This window comes from Sander lucioperca, chromosome 13 (assembly GCF_008315115.2).
Source record: "Sander lucioperca isolate FBNREF2018 chromosome 13, SLUC_FBN_1.2, whole genome shotgun sequence".
NCBI classification, from domain to species: domain Eukaryota; kingdom Metazoa; phylum Chordata; class Actinopteri; order Perciformes; family Percidae; genus Sander; species Sander lucioperca.
This window is the reverse complement of record NC_050185.1, coordinates 26,498,683-26,522,381: the sequence shown is the minus strand read 5'-3', so window position 1 is coordinate 26,522,381 and position 23,699 is coordinate 26,498,683. Positions and strand designations below refer to the sequence as shown.

The 23,699-nt window shown below is 40.3% G+C and overlaps 1 protein-coding gene and 2 pseudogenes across 1 annotated transcript; 2 read left to right on the top strand and 1 right to left on the bottom strand.

The window, feature by feature from the left end:
- Positions 1–3,449: 3,449 nt before the first annotated feature.
- Positions 3,450–11,105, bottom strand: LOC116060381 (annotated as a pseudogene).
- A 2,822-nt stretch (positions 11,106–13,927) lies between these two features.
- LOC116060380 lies at positions 13,928–15,609 on the top strand (annotated as a pseudogene).
- A 4,176-nt stretch (positions 15,610–19,785) lies between these two features.
- On the top strand, positions 19,786–20,728 carry LOC116060379 (olfactory receptor 8U1-like). Its single transcript, XM_031313913.2, has one exon. It carries the CDS (start codon positions 19,786–19,788, stop codon positions 20,719–20,721), a length of 936 nt encoding a protein of 311 aa, XP_031169773.2. The 3' UTR covers positions 20,722–20,728.
- The last annotated feature ends 2,971 nt before the right edge of the window (positions 20,729–23,699 follow it).

Genomic DNA, 23,699 nt, shown 5'->3' with positions numbered 1-23,699 from the left:
TCTAAAATATTACAGTCCAGGGGTTTATTAATAAATTTAAATTAATAATGTATAATTGAGATTACTTCCTCAACAAAAGATGCAAAATAGAAGGTAAGAGTAAGTGATGTCTAAGCTACATGTGTGCTGACTCAGATATAATTAGAAAAGCAGGTCTACAGGAGAATAAATAGTTGAAAGCAATACAGAATGCCTGAGAGCCTTACTGCAATATATTCCATTAAGTTTTTATATTTTGATTGTAATCTGTTTCCAGCAATATTTCCAGCAAATTGATTCAGAAAAAGGTAGAACATACAAATTCACCAGAATGCAGTCAATGAAGTGTTTAATGCTCAAAATTTTCAGGGGGGTGGACCCCCAGACCCCCCACATCATAACACATGTTAAGCATGTTTTGTTGACTTGTGGTTAGGCCCACTGATTTTATGATGAATCATTTTAAAAGTAGCCTCAATAGGCCTGCATGAAGTCGGAAATTATTTGCTGTTGCAAAGAATTGTTGTATGAATGCACTTTTAAAAATTGTGGAAATAAAATGTCTTCAAATACAACATCAAAAAATATTTACATTTTATCAGTTGTTATTGAAACTCATCATTGCCTGGATAACACAAAAGATGGCATTTACTGCAAATGCGTGTGTGGGTTAGGGCAGGCGGACGGGATTTTGGGGAAGGGAGTCCTTGGCTGTCGTTACCTACTCTAAGGGAAGGCTCACATTCACCCAATTTGAAAACCCCTGCTTTAACCCTTCCTCTCCCTGTGTGGCCTGATAAAGGGGCGCTATGCAGTTTTGGCCATTTCTTTGCTGTTTTCTTGCTTTTGCTCGCAGGTTTCTCTATAGAGCTCCCCCTACAGCTTCGGAATAGATATTTGGCAGCTCCTATGTTTACTTGTGTCTGACTCCTAGCTCGGTCAGTCTACCGATTCCTCTTTCTTTGTTCCTCCGACAATGCTCTCCTAGCTTTCTGCTTCTTTTTAGCCAGCGCAGCCATGATGATAGTGTGAAAAACTCACCGGCCGAAAGTTGCAAGGGTGGTTTTTCCGCTAACAGGCGCTAGGGGGAAGCGAGATAACCACCATTCAACTCGAAAAAAGTCATATAACAATTCCAATGACTCTGAAGCTGTTCAATTAAGGTAAATTAAGCTAAAAGAAAACTGCATAGTTCCCCTTTAAACGCCCCGTAGATTTTGAACCGTTTTGATAGCAACCTCACCTTCAAACAGCATGTCAATCAAATCACCAGAACTGCCTTTTTACACCTCAAAAACATTGCCCGTCTCCGTCCATCACTTTGTAGTGGAAGTTTTTCTTGTTAGCAGCAGGAGTGCGTATCAAAAACACCAGATGAAACAAATAAGGACGATTTGAGGATTAAACCAAAGTTTGGTCTTTGAGTATTTATTTACATTTGCAAATGCAGAGAAAACAGTTTCACAGGTACTCATGGCACATCTGAAAGGGTCTTCTGACCAGCTGAGCAAACCACCCCCCTCAAGGATAAGTTTAGCAGCTACGCAGATGAAAAAACACCATAAACAGTCACAATGACTTTACAACCTTTCCCCTCACTCCTGCTCCCTAACTTAGCCTAAACACCTTTTAAAGCAGGAGACACAGTTCAAAATGTTATGGCCCTTTTCCCCCTTATCTGCTAAAGGTAAACAGTAGGAACACTGAGTTCCAAAAAGAGAAGGATATCCTCAACTAGGCCAAAGTTTATGACGCCAGTTGCTTCTTCCTTGGAGTCTCTAAGTCTATAACACAAATAAGAATATAAGGGAATCTTGTAGAATATTAAACTTATAATGTTAAAATAAAATTTCCCACTACAACTTACATTCTCTGCTGCCGAAATCTTGATCCATGCCTTCATTACTTCCAGAATTGATGACTGCAATGGTTCGTCATCCAAAGTAGTAAGTAAATAAACTTCAATACATCCAGCACTCTGCTGCTCGTCTGATCACCCATTCACGCTCCCATGACAACAGCACTCCAGTCCTCCAGAACCTCCACTGGCTCTCTGTCCCACAAAGAATACAATTCAAAGTCCTCCTCACTTACAAAGCCCTTCACAACAAAGGCCCCCTCCTATCTCACCGACCTGCTTCACCACCACACTCCTTCCCGCAGCCTCCACTCCTCTGATGCCAACCTACTGTCGCCACCAATCACGACCAAACACCGGACCTGGGGCGACAGAGCCTTCTCTATAGCTGCCCCCCGTATGGAAGTATCTTCCCAAACACATCCGTGACTGCACCAATCTGTCCATGTTCAAATCACATCATGTTGTACTGAGTGAATTGTCATAGTATGTGTATTTCCTTTTAAAAACTGTAGAGTGATCAGTGTACGTGTACTCAGGACATCTTGGCCTCCGCTTTGATTTTAATGTCTGTTTTCTAGTCTCTCGTGAGTTCAATTTTGGGGGCTCATCCGAAATCAGTATGACACGTAACACGCTGTAGCTTGTATGTATTCAAGATGTTTTATGCCAGTGCACCACATTGACTGCTGCTGTTTACTTTTGACTTCATGGTATTTCAATACCAAATCACTGGAGTGCCCATTTAATTAAAACTAACAAAAGTAAGATAATGAAAATAATAATAATGAAAACAACGACTGAATAGCAATACAATTTCCATATATTTTTTTAAAGATTTGGGGCATTTTTCGGCCGCAGGTCGGAGTCGAACCCGGGACCGCTACGTCGAGGAGTAAACCTCTACAGTATATATGGGCGCCAGCTCCACCAACTGACCTATCCTGGTGCCCTCAATTTCCATATTTTAAAGAAATGCATTTTATGTTTTCACATACAATACTGAAAATACATTTCTTAAATTTAAAATGAGTTTTTATAGGTGTAAATATCTTTAATTAAACATTAAAAGCCACAAAATACACATTTCATTTGAAATTAAAGATACAAACTAAATTTGTATTATAGAACATTACTGTATTTTTTTAGTCTTTTCCAGGATTCTTTGTCACCTCAGCTGACAAAATATTATAATTTTTTACAGTGTATCTCACCACAGTGTTATTCATTTACCTTGCTCAAACAGTACCATGATTTCACTGACTCTCTCAAATTAGAGATGCAAGATTTAGTTGTCAACTATTAAATTAAAACTAAACTAAACTATTATTGGTTTGAGTCATTTTTTAATGGAAAAACAGTAAAACTTCTCTGATGTCAGCTTGTTAAATGTGAATATGTTCTAGTTTCTTCTCTCCTCTGTGACAGTAAACTGAATATCTTTGAGTTTTTGACAAAACAAGACATTTGAGGACGTTATCTTGGACTTTGGGAACTAATCCATCTATCCAGAGAATAATCCACCCATTAATCAACAATGAAAATTATCTTTAGTTTAAAAAAGATACAAGTATACAATACACAAGTAGAAGAGGACAAAACATGCAACATGTCAAGTTACTTTATTGTTATGAAACAAAGTTTTAATCATCTGCCGGATCTCTTTATTTTGCAGACCATAGATAACTGGGTTCAGGGCCGGCAGGACAACGTGTCCCAAAACGGACGCCACTTTCCTGAGTTCGGCCAGAAGAGGGAAGCGGTGCAGGATCACAATGAGGAAGTGGGACACCATGAGGATGACGTACACGACCAGATGAGTGGCGCAGGTCTGCAGCGCTTTGCTGTTCAGGGCTTTGTTTTTACTACTCAAACACACCATGGCGATCCTCAGGTAGGTGAACGTTACGCTGCCGAGGGACGAGCCCAGCACCACCACCGTGTAGCCGAGACCGTAGATGTTATTGATGAGAATGCTTTCACAAGACAGTTTGAACAAGGACGGGTTGTCGCAGAACGGGTTGAAGATAACTGACCTACAGCGTGACAGGCGGATGCATAAAATCATACTGCCATAAAAACCGTGCTCGATGGTGTTTTAAGCCCCCAACGTCGAATTCAAGGCAGCGCTGTGACCGTTGACTTCCAGGCACCTAACCCTAACCCTAACCATTGCCTAATCCTAGTGCCTTTCAGGCAGCGCTGCCTGGAAGACGATGTTGGGGGCTTAAATCACCAAACACCAAAAACCGTTGTCTAACTAAAAGCCTGTTTGAATAACAAAGAAAGAAGCTTTTGTTTTTATAAAGAAGCTTTTATTTATTAGTCACATACAGTACAACCATATACGGTAAAATGTATTCAACCCAGTGGCGATTTTAGACCCTTTTAAATTTCATCTCAGCCCCCCTAAAAATTATCATAAAAAAACATTTTTATTTTTTTAAATCAATTTTAATGCCTCAAGCCAAATTTTGCGAACTAGTCTGTTAGTGACAGAGGGCAAACAGGTCTGCTGTACCAACTGAGCTATCCTGGCGCCCTCAATTTCCATATTTTAATGAAATATATTTCATGTTTTCACTTACAATACTGAAAATACATTTCTTAAATTTAAAATTAGTTTTTACAGTTGTAAATATCTTTCTTTAAACATTAAAAGCCACAAAATACACATTTCATTTCAAATTAAAGATACAAACTAAATTTGTATTATAGAAAATTATTGTATTTTTAAGTCATTTCCAGTTATTTTCAAGGATTCTTTGTCGCCCCAGCTGACAAAATATTATCGTTTATTTACAGTGTATCTGTGTCAGTCATTTACCTTGCTCAAACAGTGCCATGATTTAACTGATTCTCTCAAATTAGAGCTGCAAAGATTTAGTTGTCAACAATTAAATTAATCTGCTATTATTGGTTTGAGTCATTTGTTAATGGAAAAGCAGTAAAACTTCTCTGATGTCAGCTTGTTAAATGTGATTATGTTCTAGTTTCTCAGTAAACTGAATATCTTTGAGTTGTGGACAAAACAAGACATTTGAGGACGTCATCTTGGACTTTGGGAAACACTGATCCACATTTTCCACCAATTTTCTGACATTTTAGAGGCCAAACAACTAATCCATCTATCCAGAGAATAATCCACCCAATAATCAACAATGAAAACTATCTTTAGTTTAAAAAAGATACAAGTATACAATACACAAGTAGAAGAGGACAAAACATGCAACATGTCAAGTTACTTTATTGATATTAAACAACGTTTTAATCCTCTGCCGGAGCTCTTTATTTTGCAGACCATAGATAACAGTGTTCAGGGCCGGCAGGACAACGTGTCTCACAACGGACGCCGCTTTTCTGAGGTCATCCAGAAGAGGGAAGCGGTGCAGGATTATAATGAGAAGGCCAGACACCACTTGGATGACGTACACGACCAGATGAGTGGAGCAGGTCTGCAGCGCTTTGCTGTTCAGAGCTTTGTTTTTACTACTCAAACACACCATGGCGATCCTCAGGTAGGTGAGTGTTACGCTGCTGAGGGACGAGCCCAGCACCACCGCCGTGTAGCCAAGACCGTAGATGTTATTGATGAGAATGCTTTCACAAGACAGTTTGAACAAGGACGGGTTGTCGCAGAACGGGTTGAAGATAACTGTCCTGCAGCGTGACAGGCGGATGCTGAGCCCCACGAGAATCGCCACCAGCACGAAGATCGTTCCCCACGCTGCCACCGACAGTAACACCACCATCCTGTTGGTCATGATGGCGGCGTAGCGCAGCGGGTTGCAGATGGCCATGTAACGATCAAAAGCCATGATCATGAGCACCGTGTGAGAAGCACCAATATAGAGGTGAACACCAAACGCCTGGACGGCACAGTCGATGTAATGAATGTACCGTTCTGAGTCTGAAATTAAAAGATCTCGGAGGACATGAGGTATAATTACTGTCGCGCCAAAGACATCGTTGATGCTCATGTTGCAGACGAGCAGATACATGGGCTGCTGGAGGCTCTTGCTCCGAAAGATCAGCACCACCAGGCCGATGTTGGACATCAAGATGAAGATGTAGATGAGGAGGAGGAGGATGAAGGCAGGAATAAAGGACTGGGAGGTTACGTTTAACCTCTCTAAGATTAGAATATCCCCAACAAAAGTGCCGTTTTCCATTTCTCATCTGTCGTGTCAGGATAAAGACTCTGAATGTATAACTGCAGTTGTATGTATATGCAGTTATAGTTACAGAAAAGCAACAAACTCTAGGGCTTTCCTCGCCTGAAGAAATTGTCTTGATTTAAATCGACAGATCTGTAAAACTGAGTTTCTCCACAAGATCTCACTGTGACTCTTTAAAAGGTTAGAAAATGTTTGAGTTCCAGGAGATAGCCGTATGCTTTCCCCCACCAATGTCAAATAATAAAGATATCAAACAACTTGAGTGTAAATGATTTCATCAATAAACCATTTCCTTTAATTAGGGCTGTCATCAATTAAAACAAATGTATTTTTCTTATAAAGCATAAGTGTGAGAGAAGTAGGGCTGTCTAAAGAAAACTGTTCTTCACCTAACACTCGATTTTACGATTGTATCAACTAAACGATTAGTCGATTTAATCGTCAGATCTGTAAAACTAAGTTTCTCCACAAAGAATCATGTAAAAGCCCCACTTTAAATCATAAAAGCCAGAGATGTGTTTAGACATGTCTTGAAAATGAATAATTCTGCACGAAAGAAGCGTAAAAAATGACTAAAGAAATCGTAGTTCACTAAAATAAAACAACCAATTAATTGACTCAGGGGGAGCATTGCTATCATGTATGAATATTAATTTACATAACAAACACACTTATTTAAACCGTCACCAAAGTTATTTTGTACCAACATCTAAAAAATCTTTTCCTCAATCTAACCAAGTAGTTTAGTTTCAATTCAACGTTAACCATACGGAAAATTCGTTGCCCTCGAAACAATGTTTACAAATGCAGTTTCCTTGGAGCGTAATTATTTAGGCGACAGGATTAAAATACTTGCTCATAAGTTTCTTGGAAATAAGTCATTCACCATGAAAAAAACATAAAAAAAGAATCGACTTAAGAAATCTTAGTCGACTCGGCAGGCAGCAGCCCTAAAAAACTTCTTCATAAAGTTATCACAGCGAACCGAAACATGTCTACATCACAATAACAATGACAGGCTGTAATGTGACGCAGAACTTTGTTATTCTGAACTGTTGTTATCATGAATTTGTTACAGAGGCATCCAACATATTAAGTCGCTCTGTTTGATGTTTTTCTCCATTATTCACCTATATTACAAAAACAGCATTATTTCTTTGCTTAAAATGGCATTTAAAGACTTTAGAGCTTTCACTGGAAGTAATTCTCACAAAAGAAGACTGCTTTCAAAGAGAAGTTGTCAAACCAAGTCAATTTGCTTCAACATTCGTCTATCATGAAAGCCTTGAATCAGATTAGGAAAAACGTCCAAAGAAACACTGTTGAAAGGGTAAAAAATCTAAGAAACTTCAGGAAGAGCAACACAAGATAGATCCCTCTCTGAGGACAGACAGATACATCGATGTTGAATGTCTGTGAGCTGCACAAACTAACTTTCATTCGAGAGAAGGCAGAAACAGAGACACATATAAAACGTGACAAATAAGTCAATAACTACTATATCATTTGGGTGAATCGACACTTTCAAAAAGCATAAGTGGCAGGTTTTGTGCGCACAAGATTAGATTTCTTTTGTGAACATGTTATCCTCCACTTCAGTGAGAACTCTTCTATAAAGCTGCGACAGAAAATGAAGAATAATTTCATTCACATCTAATGCATTCAAGTGAAGGTAGACACAAAAACATTGCAAATAAATCTATAACTGCAATATCATTTGGGTGAACTGACACTGTGAAAGAGCTTGAAGATAAATCAAAAGTGCAAGTTTTGTGCCCAGATTAGATTTCTCACTGAAACACGTTAGGGTTATCCTCCACTTCACGGAGAACTCTTCCACAAAGCTGCGACAGAAAATAAAGAAAACATTCGTCTCACAAGATGCTGTAAATTCATTAAAACCCAGATTGTATTACACATGTATGAGAAAACACAACCTCCCTCCACCTAAGACCAGACGTGAAACTGCAGACACTTTTATTCGGCCCTCAGCTGTAGCGTCACACGCTGACAGGTCAACTGTTGCCTGGCACCCATTGATACTGAGCATGTGTATCTCCTGTAGGTTGTTTTTAATTGAATATATTGGCATAGAGAGTGGGCACCAAGAAGTAAGTAAGTAAAGTTTATTTATATGGCACTTTATAAATGAAAGAAAATACAATACAAAGGAAACCATAAAATCAGACAGCCATAAAAACCGTGCTCGATGGTGTTTTAAGTCCCCAACGTTGAATTCAAGGCAGCGCTGTGACCGTCAACTTCAAGGCACCTAACCCTAACCATAACTCTAACCATTGCCTAATCCTAGTGCAACGTTGGAGGCTTAAAGGCATAAAGGGACTTTCATAGTTTTTTCATATGTTCAATATTTTACATTTATCCTCTGTTATGATAACAAATACATATGTTCATTGTAGGAGGGGTTAACATTTTTGCAAGGCACTGTATCCGTGTCACATTCTCATTAGGGGCTGAGTTAGCCTGGTTGACACCAGACCCTTCTCAGTTGTAACTGAGAGTGGGTCTGGGAAAGGTTCATTCACAGCCCATTTCCAACGGGGCGTCACCAACGGACACCGCTCAAATGCCTCTGGGCGCAATTGCATAGTCCTTCAACCAATCAGACCAACGATCTAGGTGACGTAGCAGCGACAGCGGCATCAACGGGTTGCTGCGCTTCAGGTGGCCGTCATGTTGAATGTAAACAAAAAGCTGCTCTCCGTCGCTGCGCTATCGTCATTGTGTAAAGTCCGCCTCAACGGTTGTGATTGGTGTAAAGCCTGCCTCAACGGTTGTGATTGGTGCCTCGATTTGGAAAAATTGGAAATGGGCTTGAATGGGCTCTCGGCCAGACTGACTTGCAGTGCAAATCTCAAATTTGCCGAAAGTTCATCAGGGTTTTCCCAGGCTTATGTCTGAGCCCCTCTAAAGGTCTGATCCTAGAACCGCCCCTGATTCAACCCATTCTAAGACAGACACATAGTAGCGTCCGGGGAACAACTTGGGGTTCATTGTCTCGCTAAAGGACACATTAGGCCCGTTGGAGATGAGCAACGCCTTGTCTGTAAAGTGGACGGGAGCAGCGGTGGCAGCAGGGAGCAGAGACAAAAAGCTGTGGTCACGTCGGACAGCTTCCGACCGTTTCAAGAAGCCTTCTGTCTGTACAGGAAAACTCATCCTGTTAGATCCGATTCTGATTTGTTAAAATGTTATCAGAGCCATATATCAGTTTGTACTTTGTACACGAGAAAAACAATTATTTTTCCCTTTACATTTTGCAAGTAAAGTATTATTTTTAATAGTTTTACTTCCCGTAGTTCGCTACCCGTGGAAAAAACGAAATACTTTCACCACATAAACGGGTATTTGAAATCAAACCCCAATCTTTTCCGTAATCTTAATAATTTTGGTGTATAAACTTAAGTGTTGTAGTCAGGTTTTTTTGGCTTAACTCAAACGCCACGGTCACTAAAATTACTGGCAGCTCACCGTGCTCTATAGTCACATTAGAGCTGAAGATATTTGGTCTTAATTTCTAACATTTTACCTGGGCTCGGGCCAGGCTCGGGCTTGCGCACCGGGTTGCGCGGTAAATGAGCGGTCAGGTCAGGTGATGCATTTAAATTAGTGCGAAAATGGATGCTGAGGAGGTGAAACGGAGGCTGGCCTCTGGCGATTACGTTTTGGTTGCACCGGCAAAGAAAGCAAAGTCTGAGGTGTGGAAAAGTTTAAATGAATGAATAAATAATGTTAAAAATGTATAAATTACTCATTCTTGACAAAAGGCAAAAGAGCTGTGTGCATGCGCACATTTTAGTAATGTCAGGCTGTAAATGGGTTTGGGCTTTTTAAAAGCTGTCAATCAAAATATACTTGTCAGGTTCGGGCCTTGTTGGGCCATCTTTAAAGGCCCAATTACAGCTCTACATCACATGACCGGCCCGCGGTGGCCTAATTTCGTAGGATATCATATGAAATGGTGTGCATAAGTTTTCACCTAAAAAGGCAAACTTACCACAAATAAATTCATATTTCACAAATTAAACTTTTAAATCCAAGTTTAATTCTGTAAATACATTTCTTAAAGTAGAGAAAATTTGTTTTTACATGTGCAAATATCCTTCATTAAACATTAAACAGCTGTATTTCATTTGTTTCCAGCCCCTTTACTGTTGCGAAACAAAGTGATGATCCTCTGCTTGATCTCTTTAATTTGCAGCCCGTAGATAATGGCGTTGAACGCCGGCAGAGTCGCTTCGCATAACACCGACACCACTTTCCTGTAGTCCGCCGTCCGAGGGAATCGGTGCAGGGCGATGATGACGGCAGCTGACACCAGCAGGAAGACGTACACGGCTAGGTGGGTGGAACAGGTCTGCAGCGCTTTGCTGTTCAGAGCTTTGTTCTTACTGCGCACACACACCACTGCAATATTCAGGTAGGTGATCGAGACACTGCAGACGGAGAACCCGAGCAGGAGCACCGTGTAGCCGATGCCGACAATGTTGTTGACAGTAACGTTTTCACAGGAGAGGTTGAACAAGGAAGCATTGTCGCAGAACGGGTTAGGTATAACCCGCCTGCAGCGCGACAAACGGACGCTGAGGCCCACGAGCATCGAAACACTCAACAATGACACCGCCCACGCCGACACTGACAGCTTCACCACCTGACGGTCATGACGGAGGTGTACCGCAGCGGGTTGCAGATAGCCATGTAGCGATCGAAAGCCATGATAATAAGAACAGTATGAGTGGTGGATGCATAGAGGTGAACGCAGAAGGCCTGGACGGCGCAGTGGACGTAACGAATGTACCGCTCTGAATGTGGAATGAAAATATCTCGGAGTACGTGCGGCGTGACAATCGTCGCCCCAAAAATGTCATTGATGCTCATGTTGCAGAAGAGCAGATACATGGGCTGATGGAGGCTCCTGCTTGTGAAGATCAGCGTGACCAAACTGATGTTTGACACCAATGCAAAGACGTAGATGAGGAAGAGGATGATGAAAGCAGGAATGTTGGACTGGGGGAGATGTTTAACCCCTCGAGGAGCAGGATGTCCTCGTTTAATGTCTGGTTCTCCATAGCTGTGTAAAACTGCACAAGTGCAGCGTTTTCCCTAGATTTGTGACAGGGTTAGGTGCAATAAAGAACATGTAATTTCACATCATTTTGAACCAATATTATTAGATGACTGTGAACAAAATGTTGGGAAAGCTAGAGCAGATAACAAAAAGTTTAAAGTTTGGTTTTCCATATCTGTGTAAACTGCAGGGGTTCCCCCTCTCTCCCCTTTTTCTGTTGTCAGCTCAAATTAAGGCCAACAAATGTCCCAAATATAACCTTAAAAAAAAGAAGACACTGCATTGTTTCCCCTAGATTTGTGAAAGGGCTCGGTGCACATATTTAGCCAGGGGTTTTGGAGGAAAATGTTTCAATAAAAAAACATGCAATTTAGAGTATGCAAATCTATGCACCAATCTAATGCTATGTAATTAAGCCTGGAACAAATATATATATATTTAAAGTAGTATATTTGTTTTTTTTCCCGTTATGACTGATTGCCTTTCTAACTTTATCCCGAAGGAAATGTAATCTGCAGCAGGCATCACATCACATCAAGTTGTATGACAAACATACATTATTGACAACAGCAACAAAATACAGAAAGATTCCACGCCACAAACGAAAACAAGGTACAACTACCACACTGAACCAGAAGCTAAAAAACTAACTAAAAACATTAGAAACAGCACAGTAAATTATACATGTTATGTTAAATAAAGTGCTGTGAAAGGGTAAGAAGGGGTTAGAAAAGTATAAATGAATGGAATCAAGAAATAAATAATCAATCCAAGCTATCTCACAAGGATCCAAATAAAAGCAAGCAACTTAGTGAAGAAGGGTTAGGGTTAGAAATGGTTAGGGTTAGGGGGGTTTGGGTTAGGGTTAGAAAAGTACAAATGAATGGAATAAAGAAAGAAATAATGAATCCAAGCTATCTCTCAAGGATACAATTACAAGCAAAGCAACTTAGTGAAGAAGACAAAACTAGATAATAAAAGTTTTATGGCATTCATGTTTTAAAAGGGTTATTACCCAAACCAGACCGTACAACAATTAAAGCAATCATATCATATCCACACAGGTTATATTAGGGTTATACTTATATTATTTTAAATGCACCGGTATCGGATCGTTACTCCGTATCGACCGATATGCAACTTCAGGTGTCAGAAACTGTATCTGGAAAGGAAGAAATTGAATCAGAACATCTCTAGTTTTGATCCTCTCCACTTTAGTTTTACATGCATTCGGTGTAGAGGAAGTGGCCCAAAACATAGGCTCGGGTGATTTGCCTAAAAGCCTGAAAATGTTTGTGGAAAATGCTGCGGGTCTCTGTGAAATAACAACAAAGATTCTTACATGAATGACAGCTGCAGTGCAAACAGCTGAAGATCAGTTATCATCCAGACTTGACCGAGTTTCTTCATCAGTGTCATTAAAATCTGTAATTAGTTATAAGTCATATCTTGCAATAAACCATTCAGCTTTTTCCTCCTGTTGTTTAAACAGTTATTCAACAGTTATTTCCTTCGGACATTTTCATGTTTATATATGCTACATCCACCAAGGCAAATTCCTTGCAAGCTTTACTTACTTGGCAATAAATCCTTTTCTGATTCTGATTGTGAAAATGATCCCAACGATTTCCATTCAGTGAGTTATACACATTTTACATTTGTGAAGAAAACAAACCACTGGATAAAAAGTGACACAAAAGCTACAGGTTAGATAAGAAACAGTTCTCATTAAGACTACAAGTCAAAATATTTCAACATTTTTGACACTTTTAAGGTTTTTTTTACGTGTCAACATTAGTCAACCTAACTGAGAGAAACATTTCAACATAGCTGGAGAAGTAAATCTAAATGTAAAGACTTAACTTTTCCACATATCTCACATTTTGTTTCTTAAGATTGAATCGTTCACTTCAGTAAGGACTCACTGTCAAATGTACGAGCAAAAGAAGGATACATCTGTCAACATTAATGTTTCTGCTGCTTTGGAAAGAAAAAGCCAGGTATTGCAAAGGTACATTCACGTAATGCTTTTTCCTGCTGTAGAAGGTGCAGTGTGTTTGTTGGCATTACCTTGTAATCCACCCCGCACCAGAACTGAAACAGCAACACTTTTATGTAGTGTATTAGAGGCCTACAGCTGACGCATCACACCCACAGGTCGTCTGTCACTTGGAGACCACTCATCTTCTGTGTATCTAAAGAAACTTAAACTACTTAGTTAAAATGTTTAGCCAATGTAAAGGCCTACACCTACGGTATCTCTCTCCCATAGATTAACCCTCATGTTGTCCTCGGGTCAAATTTGACCCGTTCTCAAAACTTCTATATCAGAAATATGGGTTTATTTTTAACCAAATTACAAAAAAAAATTAAGTACAATTGCAAGTACTCGATTACTACTTTCATTGAATTGTGGGTATTCAAATTTATAGCATTTGAAAAAATTGAAATGCTTTCAAAACATGACTAAACTTAGACATATACATGTCTGTGATTCTCCATCAACATACGTTCCTCTAATATTAGTCAAAGTCATTCATCATTTCAAAATTAGGTGTAATCTCCTATAAATGAGATTTATTGACCATGAATTCTAAAATACGTGTAAAACTATTGGTAATAAGTTGAATAACGTGGAAAAAAAGTTTTAATTTTGACCCAGAAGGACAACAAGTGCATGGTTGACCAGAAGACAACACAAGGGTTAAGAGAGTCATCTGTGCTTTTTAGGGCTGCAACTATCGATTATTTTCATAGTCCAATAATGTGTGGATTCTTTTCTAGATGAATGGATTAGTTGTTTGGTCTCTAACATGTCAGAAAATGGTGGGAAATGCCAATCAGTGTTTACCAAAGCCCAAGATCAAGATTAACTATTGTAACACAAGGTGGGGAATTTGTCTTGAGCACTTAACCCATGCTGCTGCAGTAAAAAGACAACAACACAGAAACAAACATGTACAACGTGATACAAAACCCTAATGCTGTCACTCAGTGCATGTAGTTAAACATTATTCAAAAAATAAATAATAAAAATGAATAAATATCACTGCAGTGACCACAAGCCCAAGATCTTGTTTTGTCCACAACTCGAAGATATTCAGTTTACTGTCCCAGAGGAGAGAAGAAACTAGAAAATATTCACATTTAACAAGCTGACATCACACAAGTTTCATGAAAAATGATTAAAACCAATTCATCGATTATCAAAATACTTAGTTAGCGATTCATTACAATTTAAATGTCTTGGACAGCGGGTTCTTGGGTTGCCAACACAAGTTCTGTCATCCATCTTTAGCCTAGTCCAGCGGTTCTCAAACATATCACTCAAAGGGTCGCATTTGATTTTTTTATTCCAGGTCAGAGGTCCAGCACAATTGGCAATAACAAAATGACAGTTAATCACCTCAATTTTAACTTTTAAGCTACATACATTCAAGTTAGGTACTCTGTTTTCCGGGGTCAGCCCTATTTTTCCCACAGCCCTATGTTCCCACTGCCCTATGTTCCCACAGCCCTATGTTTCTACAGCCCTATGTTCCCACTGACCTATGTTCCCACAGCTCTATGTTCCCACTGCCCTATGTTCCCACAGCCCTATGTTCCCACTGCCCTATGTTCCCACTAACCTATGTTCCCACAGCCCTATGTTTCTACAGCCCTATGTTCCCACAGCCCTATGTTTCTACTGCCCTATGTTCCCACAGCCCTATATTTCTACAGCCCTATGTTCCCACAGGCCTATGTTCCCACAGCCCTAACATCAGTCTGGTCACGCTGATCTTCACAAGCAGGAGCCTCCATGAGCCCATGTATCTGCTCTTCTGCAACATGAGCATCAATGACATTTTTGGGGCGACGATTGTCACGCCACACGTACTACGAGATATTTTCATTCCACATTCAGAGCGGTACATTCGTTACTTCCACTGCACTGTCCAGGCCTTCTGTGTTCACCTGTACGCGGCCACCACTCATACTGTTCTTATTATCATGGCCATCTGCAACCCGCTGTGGTACGCCTCCGTCATGACCAACAGGATGGTTGTGAAGCTGTCTGTGTTGGCGTGGGTGTTGATTGCGTCGGTGCTCGTGGGCCTCAGCGTCCATTTGTCGTGCTGCAGGCGGGTTATACCCAACCCGTTCTGCGACAAGGCCTCCTTGTTCAACCTCTCCTGTGAAAACGTTACTGTCAACAACATTGTTTGCTCCTGCTCGGCTTCTCCGTCTGCAGTGTCTCGATCACCTACCTGAATATTGCGGCGGTGTGTGTGCGCAGTAAGAACAAAGCTCTGAACAGCAAAGCGCTGCCGACCTGTTCCACCCACCTGGCTGTGTACGTTTTCTTGCTGGTGTCAGCTGCCGTCATCATCGCCCTGCACCGATTCCCTCGGACGGCGGACTACAGGAAAGTGGTGTCGGTGTTATGCGAAGCGACTCTGCTGGCGTTCAACGCCATTATCTACGGGCTGCAATTTAAAGAGATCAAGCAGAGGATCATCTAAATATTATTAATTAAATACAGCTGTTTAATGTTTAATGAAGGATATTTGCCCATGTAAAAACAATTTTTTTCTACTTTAACACTTGTGTTGTCTTCACGTAGACTGTGAATGTTTTTGTCATTTTTTTCAACGCTTTTTTGAATACATGGTCAATAAACATAATTTAAATAACATAATACCTATTTTTTTGGTTTAAAAAAACAGAAATTGTGGATTATTTTGACTGATAGTTAAGATCAGAGGATCAGAATCACAATCAGAAAGGGCTTTATTGCCAAGTACGTTGCACATGCGAGGAATTTGTCATGGTGTTGTTGGAGCATGTCACACATACAAATATAAGAAGGATAAAAAGATATAAACAATATAAGTATAAACATATACACACAGTACGTATTAATAATGATAAAATAAATTTAAATAAATAGTAAAATAAGTAAAATAAGTTAAACAGTATGTTGAATGGATCACAGTTTATTTCAAATGCTATAAAATTGGAGAAAAACAAACACCCACAATTCAATGAAAGTAATCAGTAATTCTACCTGTCAAGAATGTTACATGGCTTCCATACAACGTACAGACATGCATTCATGTTATTTTGGGGGAATTTGGTTCAAAGAAACCCATAATTCTGATATATAAATGGGTCAAGTTTGACCCGAGGACAAAACAAGGGTTAAGCAATGTATTTACAGAATTAAACTTGGATTTAAAAGTTTAATTTGTGAAAACATTTGTGACTACAACACTTAAGTTTAGACACCAAAACGACTAAGATTAGGGAAAAGATTGGGGTTTGATTTCAAATACCTGTTTACTTGGTGAAAGTATTTAGATTTTTCCCCGTTTAGCGAACTCCAGGAAGTCAAACTGTTAAAAATAATACTTTACTTGCAAAATGTAAAGTGCAAAAAAGATTTTTTCCAAAATTAGGTCCTATGTTCCCACATTTCCTTTTTCATAAATTTGTATCAGATTTTTTCCCCCTTTCTCCCAATTTGGTAGCCAATTACACCCAACCTATTATCCAGTAGCAATTGACTACAGATGGAATGTAATGTAACCCTAACATAGGGCCTAATTTTAACAAAAATCTTAGAAATGTGGGAACATAGGGCTGTGGGACCATTGGGCTGTGGGAACATAGTGCTGACCCCCCACCCCCTGCTCCCGTCCACTTTACAGACGAGGCGGCGCTCATCTCCTACGGGCCTAATGTGTCCTTTAGCGAGACAATGAACCCCAAGTTGTTCCCCGGACACTGCTATGTGTCTGTCTTTGGATGGGCCGAATATATTTTACTGTATTAAAATGAATAAGAATTGATTAGAAAATTTTAGTTTTAACTTTTAGAGCACTACATGGACAGACGCCGAAATATATCGCTGATTTGTTGACCCCTTACTCCTCTTTCCGCATGCTTCGTTCCTCAGGTCAAAATCTCCTGATGGTCCCAAAAACCCGCCTTAAAACTCGGGGAGACCGCTCCTTTCAGGCAGTTGCTCCCGAATTGTGGAATGCCCTGCCCCTGTCGCTGCGTGTGACCGATTCTATCGTTTATTTTACAAAACAGCTGAAGACACTCCTATTCAGACAAGCTTTCACTTGACTGAGCTATCATTGTTTTTATGTTTGTATGATGTTTTTTAAATTGTTAAACTTGCTGCATGTAAAGCACTTTGTGACTCTGTCTGTGATAGGTGCTATATAAATAAAGTTTACTTACTTACTTACTTACTGTATATGATTGTATGTGACTAATAAATCAAAAGCTTCTTTCTTTGTTATTTAAACAGGCTTTTAGTTAGACAACAGTTTTTATGACAGATTTCATGTTTTCCTTTATATTCTTATGTCTTTTATTTATTGTATTTCATTTTATTGTGAAGCACTTGCGAAAAGTGCCATATAAATAAACTTTACTCACTTACTTCTTGGTGCCCACTCTTTATGCCAATATCTTAAATTAAAAACAACCTACAGGAGATACACATGCTCAGCATCAATGGTTGCCAAGCAACAAGTTGACCTGTCAGCGTGTGACGCTGCAGCTGAGGACTAAATAAAAGTGTCTGCAGTTTCACATCTGGTCTTAGGTGGAGGGAGGTTGTGTTTTCTCATACGTGTGTAATACAATCTATGTTTTAATGAATTTACAGCATCTTGTGAGACGAACGTATTTTTTATTTTCTGTCGCAGCTTTGTGGAAGAGTTCTCCGTGAAGAGGAGGATAACCCTAACCCTGACGTGTTTCAGTAAGAAATCTAATCTGGGCACAAAACTTGCACTTTTGACTTCAAGCTCTTTCAAAGTGTCAGTTCACCCAAATGATATTGCATGTTATAGATTTATTTGCAATGTTTTTGTTTCTACCTTCACTTGAATGCATTAGAGGTGAATGAAAGAATTCTTCATTTTCTGTCGCAGCTTTATAGAAGAGTTCTCACTGAAGTGGAGGATAACGTGTTCACAAAAGGAGTCTAATCTTGTGCGCACAAAACCTGCCACTTAAGCTTTTTTTAAAGTGTTGATTCACCCAAATGATATAGTAGTTATTGACTTATTTGTCACGTTTTATATGTGTCTCTGTTTCTGACTGAAGTTAGTTTGTGCAGCTCACAGACATTCAACATCGATGTATCTGTTTGTCCTCTACCTGAAGTTTCTTAGATTTTTTTACCCTTTCAAAAGTGTTTCTTTGGACTTTTTCCTAATCTGATTTAGGGCTTTTATGATAGATGAATGTTTAAGCAGATTGACTTGGATTGACAACTTCTCTTTGCAAAAACAGTCTTCTTTTGTGAGAATTACTTCCAGTGAAAGCTCTTAATAGTGTAACTGGGAAACTGTTTCTGGAAACAGCTGTTCCTGGGACATTTTGGAAATCTTTAAATGCCATTTTAAGCAAAGAAATAATGCTTTTTGTAATATAGGTGAAATAACCCTGATGGAGAGAAAAATCAGACACAGTGACTTAAGATGTTGGATGCCTCTGTAACAAATTAATGATAACAACAGTTCAGAATAACACAATTCTGCGTCACATTACAGCCTGTCATTGTTATTGTGATGGAGACATGTTTAGGTTAACTGTGATAACTTCATAAAGAAGTTTTTTAGGGCTGCTGCCTCCGAGTCGGCCAAGATTTCTTAAGTCGATTCTTTTTTTATGCTTTTTCCATGGTGAATGACTTATTTCCAAGAAACTTATGAGCAAGTATTTCAACTCTGTCACCTAAATAATTACGAAACTGCATTTGTAAACATTGTTTTGAGGGGAACGGATTTTCCGTATGGTTAACGTTGTGAATTGAAACAAAACTACTTGGTTAGATTAAGGAAAAGATTTTTTAGAAGTTAGTACGAAATAACTTTGGTGATGGTTTAAATAAGTATGTTTGTTATGTAAATTAAGTTTCATACATGATAGGAATGCTCCCTCTGAGTTGACGAATTGGTCGTTTTGTTCTTATTCGACTATGATTTCTTTAGTCATTTTTTACCCTTCTTTTGTGCAGAATTATTCACTTTCAAGACATGTCTAAACACATCTCTGGCTTTATAGATTTAAAGTGGGGTTTTTGCATGATTCTTTGCGGAGAAACTTAGTTTTACAGATCTGACGATTAAATCAACTAATCGTTTAGTCAATACAATCGTAAAATTGAGTGTTAGTTGACGAAGAGTTTTCTTTAGTCGAGGAAAGCCCTACTTCTCTCACACTTATGCTTTATAAGAAAAATACATTGGGTTTAAATGAGTGTTTGTTACATCATTTAAGTTGAAAAGAAACTAATTTTTTTCCAGATCTGTCGATTAAATCAACTAATCAGTCAGTCAACTATGATTTGTTTTAATTGATGACAGCCGTAATTAAAGGAAATGGTTTATTGATGAACTCAGTTACACTCAAGTTGTTGGATATCTTTATTATTTGACATTGGTGGGGGAAAGCATACGGCGATCTCCTGGAACTCAAACTGTTTCTAACCTTTTAAAGAGTCACAGTGAGATCTTGTGGAGAAACTCAGTTTTACAGATCTGCCGATTTAAATCAAGACAATATCTTTAAAGAGTCAATTAAATATTGTTGCTTTTCTGTAACTATAACTGCATATACATACAACTGCAGTTATACATTCGGAGTCTTTATCCTGACACGACAGATGAGAAATGGAAAACGGCACTTTTGTTGGAGATATTTTAATCTTAGAGGGGTTAAACGTAACCTCCCAGTCCTTTATTCCTACCTTCATCATCCTCCTCCTCATCTACATCTTCATCTTGGTGTCCAACATTGGCCTGGTGGTGCTGATCTTTCGGAGCAAGAGTCTCCAGCAGCCCATGTATCTGCTCTTCTGCAACATGAGCATCAATGATGTCTTTGGGGCGACAGTAATTATACCTCATTTCCTCCGAGATCTTTTAATTTCAGACTCAGAACGGTACATTCATTACATCGCCTGTGCCGTCCAGGCGTTTTGTGTTCACCTCCATGTGGGTGCTTCTCACACGGTGCTCATGATCATGGCTTTTGATCGTTACATGGCCATCTGCAACCCGCTGCGCTACGCCGCCGTCATGACCAACAGGATGGTGGTGTTACTGTCGGCAGCAGCGTGGGGAACGATCTTTGTGCTGGTGGCGATTCTCGTGGGGCTCAGCATCAGCCTGTCACGCTGCAGGTCAGTTATCTTCAACCCGTTCTGCGACAACGCGTCCTTGTTCAAACTGTCTTGTGAAAGCATTCTCATCAATAACATCTACGGTCTCGCCTACACAGTGGTGCTGCTGGGCTCGTCTCTCGGCAGCGTAACGCTCACCTACCTGAGGATCGCCATGGTGTGTTTGAGTAGTAAAAACAAAGCTCTGAACAGCAAAGCACTGCAGACCTGCACCACTCATCTGGTCGCGTATGTCATCTTCATGGTGGTCGGCTTCCTCATTGTGATCCTGCACCGCTTCCCTCTTCTGGCCGACCTCAGGAAAGCGGCCTCCGTTGTGGGACACGTTGTCCTGCCGGCCCTGAACGCTGGTATCTACGGTCTGCAAAATAAAGAGGTCCGGCAGAGGATTAAAACTTTGTTTCATAACAATAAAGTAACTTGACATGTTGCATGTTTTGTCCTCTTGTACTTGCGTATTGTATACTTGTATCTTTTTTAAACTAAAGATAATTTTCATAGATGTTTGGTCTCTAAAATGTCAGAAAATTGGTGAAAAATGTTACTGTCCACAACTCAAAGATATTCAGTTTACTGTCAGAGGAGAGAAGAAGCTAGAATATATTCATATTTAACAAGCTGACATCACACAAGTTTGACTGTTTTTACATACAAAAATAGATTGCAGATTAATTTAAACTAAATCTTTGCAGCTCTAATTTGAGAGAATCTGTGAAATCATGGCACTGTTTGAGCAATGTAATTGAATAACACTGGTGAGATACACTGTAAATAAACAATATTTTATCACCTGGGGAGACAAAGAATCCTGGAAAATAACTGGAATAGACTTAAAAATACAATCATTTTCTATAATACAAATTTAGTTTGTACCTTTAATTTGAAATGAAATGTGTATTGTGTGGCTTTTAATGTTTCATAAAAGATATTTACACCTGTAAAAACTTTTACATTTACGAAATGTATTTTCAGTATTGTATGTGAAAATGTAAAATATTTTTCTTTAAAATATGGAAATTGAGGGCACCAGGATAGCTCAGTTGGTAGAGCAGGCGCCCATATATAGAGGGTAACTCCTAGACGCAGCGGGCCCCGGGTTTGACTCTGACCTGCGGTCCTTTGCTGCGTTTAGTTCCCCCCTCTCTCTCCCCTTTTATGTCTTCAGCTGTCCTATCAAAATAAAGGCCGAAAATGCCCAAAAAATGATTAAAGAAAATGTATATGGAAATTGTATGGTTATTCAGTCGTTTTCATCATTATTATTTTCATTATCTTAGTTTTGTTAGTTTAAATTAAATGGGCACTCCAGCGATTTGGTATTGAAATACCATGGAGTTAAAAATAAACTGCAGCAGTCAATGTGGTGCACTGGTGAAAAACATCTGGAATACATACAAATTACAGCGTGTTATGTGTCATATTGATTCCGGACGAGCCCCCAAAATTGAGCTCACAAGAGACTAGAAAACTGAAGTTAAAATCAAAGCGGAGGCCAAGATGTCCTGATTACACGTACACTGATCACTCTACAGTTTTTAAAAGGAAATACACATAATATGACAATTCACTCAGTACAATATGACATGTGATTTGAATATGGACAGATTGGTGCAGTCGCGGTTGTGTTTGGGGAGATACTTCCATACCGGGGATAGCTATAGAGAAGGCTCTGTCGCCCCAGGTCCGGCGCTTGGTCGTAATTGGTGGCGACAGTAGGGTGGCATCAGAGGAGCGGAGGCTGTGGGAAGGAGTGGTGGTGAAGCAGGTCGGTGAGATAGGAGGGGGCCTTTGTTGTGAAGGGCTTTGTGAATGAGGAGGACTTTGAATTGTATTCTTTGTGGGACAGAGAGCCAGTGGAGGTTCTGGAGGACCGCAGTGATGTGGTCATGGGAGCATGAATGGGTGATCAGACGAGCAGCAGAGTGCTGGATGTATTGAAGTGTATTTACTTACTACTTTGGATCACAAACCATATAGAATGCTATTGCAGTCATCAATTCTGGAAGTAATGAAGGCACAGATCAAGATTTCTGCAGCAGAGAATGTAAGTGATGCACGGAGACGGGCAATGTTTTTGAGGTGGAAAAAGGCAGTTCTGGTAATTTGATTGACATGCTGTTCGAAAATGAGGTTGCTATCAAAACGGATCAAAATCTACGGGGCGTTTAAAGGGGAACTATGCAGTTTTTTTTAGCTTAATTTAACTTAAAGTGATGGTTCGGAGTAATTTCACCCTAGGCTGCTTTGCACCTTGACCTCGAGCCAAACAACCCCCCATAAGCTTTTTTCCCTTGTTATAATGTTGGTCGAGTTAGCGTTATCAGCTGGTTAGCTTAGTGCAGGCGCTAATGGATCCACGTTTGTATCTCGTAAATTACCCCACTAATAATGCCCGGAGACTGTCCTACGAGAAACAACAGGACAATTGATCTCCTGTATGCTAATGTGAGGGATGCATACAGAGCGACTCCCCTCCCCCCACTGGGGAAGTCTGATCACAACCTGGTTCACCTACAGCCACTGTACACTCCCCTGGCCGGTGGACAGCCGGTGACAACTCGCACCATCAGGAGATGGTCCCCGGAGATGGAAAGTGCATTGAGAGACTGTTACAACACCACAGTCTGGGATGTGCTGATCAACCCGCATGGTGAGGACATATAGGGGATGACACATTGTCTGACGGACTACCTGAACTTCTGCGCAGACGTGGTCTCCCCCATCAAGACTGTCTGCTGTTACCCTAATAACAAGCCGTCAAGGCTGTCCTCAACAAGAAGAAGGCTGCCTTCAGGAGCAGGGACAAGGAGGCCATGAAGGCAGCACAGTAGGAGGTGAAACACTGTGTGAGGGAAGCTAAGGATAGCTATATGAAAAAGGTGGAGCAGAAGCTGAGGGCGAACAACATGAGGGAGGTCTGGGAAGGTGTGAGGACCATCACAGGTCACAACACAAAGACCAGAGCTACAGGGGGGACAATGGAGAGAGCGAATGAGTTGAATGACTTCTTCAACAGGTTTAACCAGCCCTTGTCCTTGTCCCCCCCACCCTCACCGCAGCCATCTCTCCTTCTTCCCTCTACACACCTCCCCCCTGACACCACAATCCCCCCCTCCTCCCCCCCCCACCTCAACACAATCCCTGCCTCATATCACCACAGACCAGGTCAGAGGACAGCTGAGGAAGCTCCGGCCCAGGAAAGCAGCAGGCCCGGAAAAAGTGTGTCTGAGACTGCTAAAGACCTGCGCTGCAGAACTGGGGGAACCACTACAACGGATCTTCAACCTTAGCCTACAGCTAGGGAGAGTGCCCACCCTCTGGAAGACATCCTGCATCGATCCGGTTCCCAAGAAGAACAGGCCCAGCGAGCTGAACGACTTCCGACCGGTGGCACTCACTTCA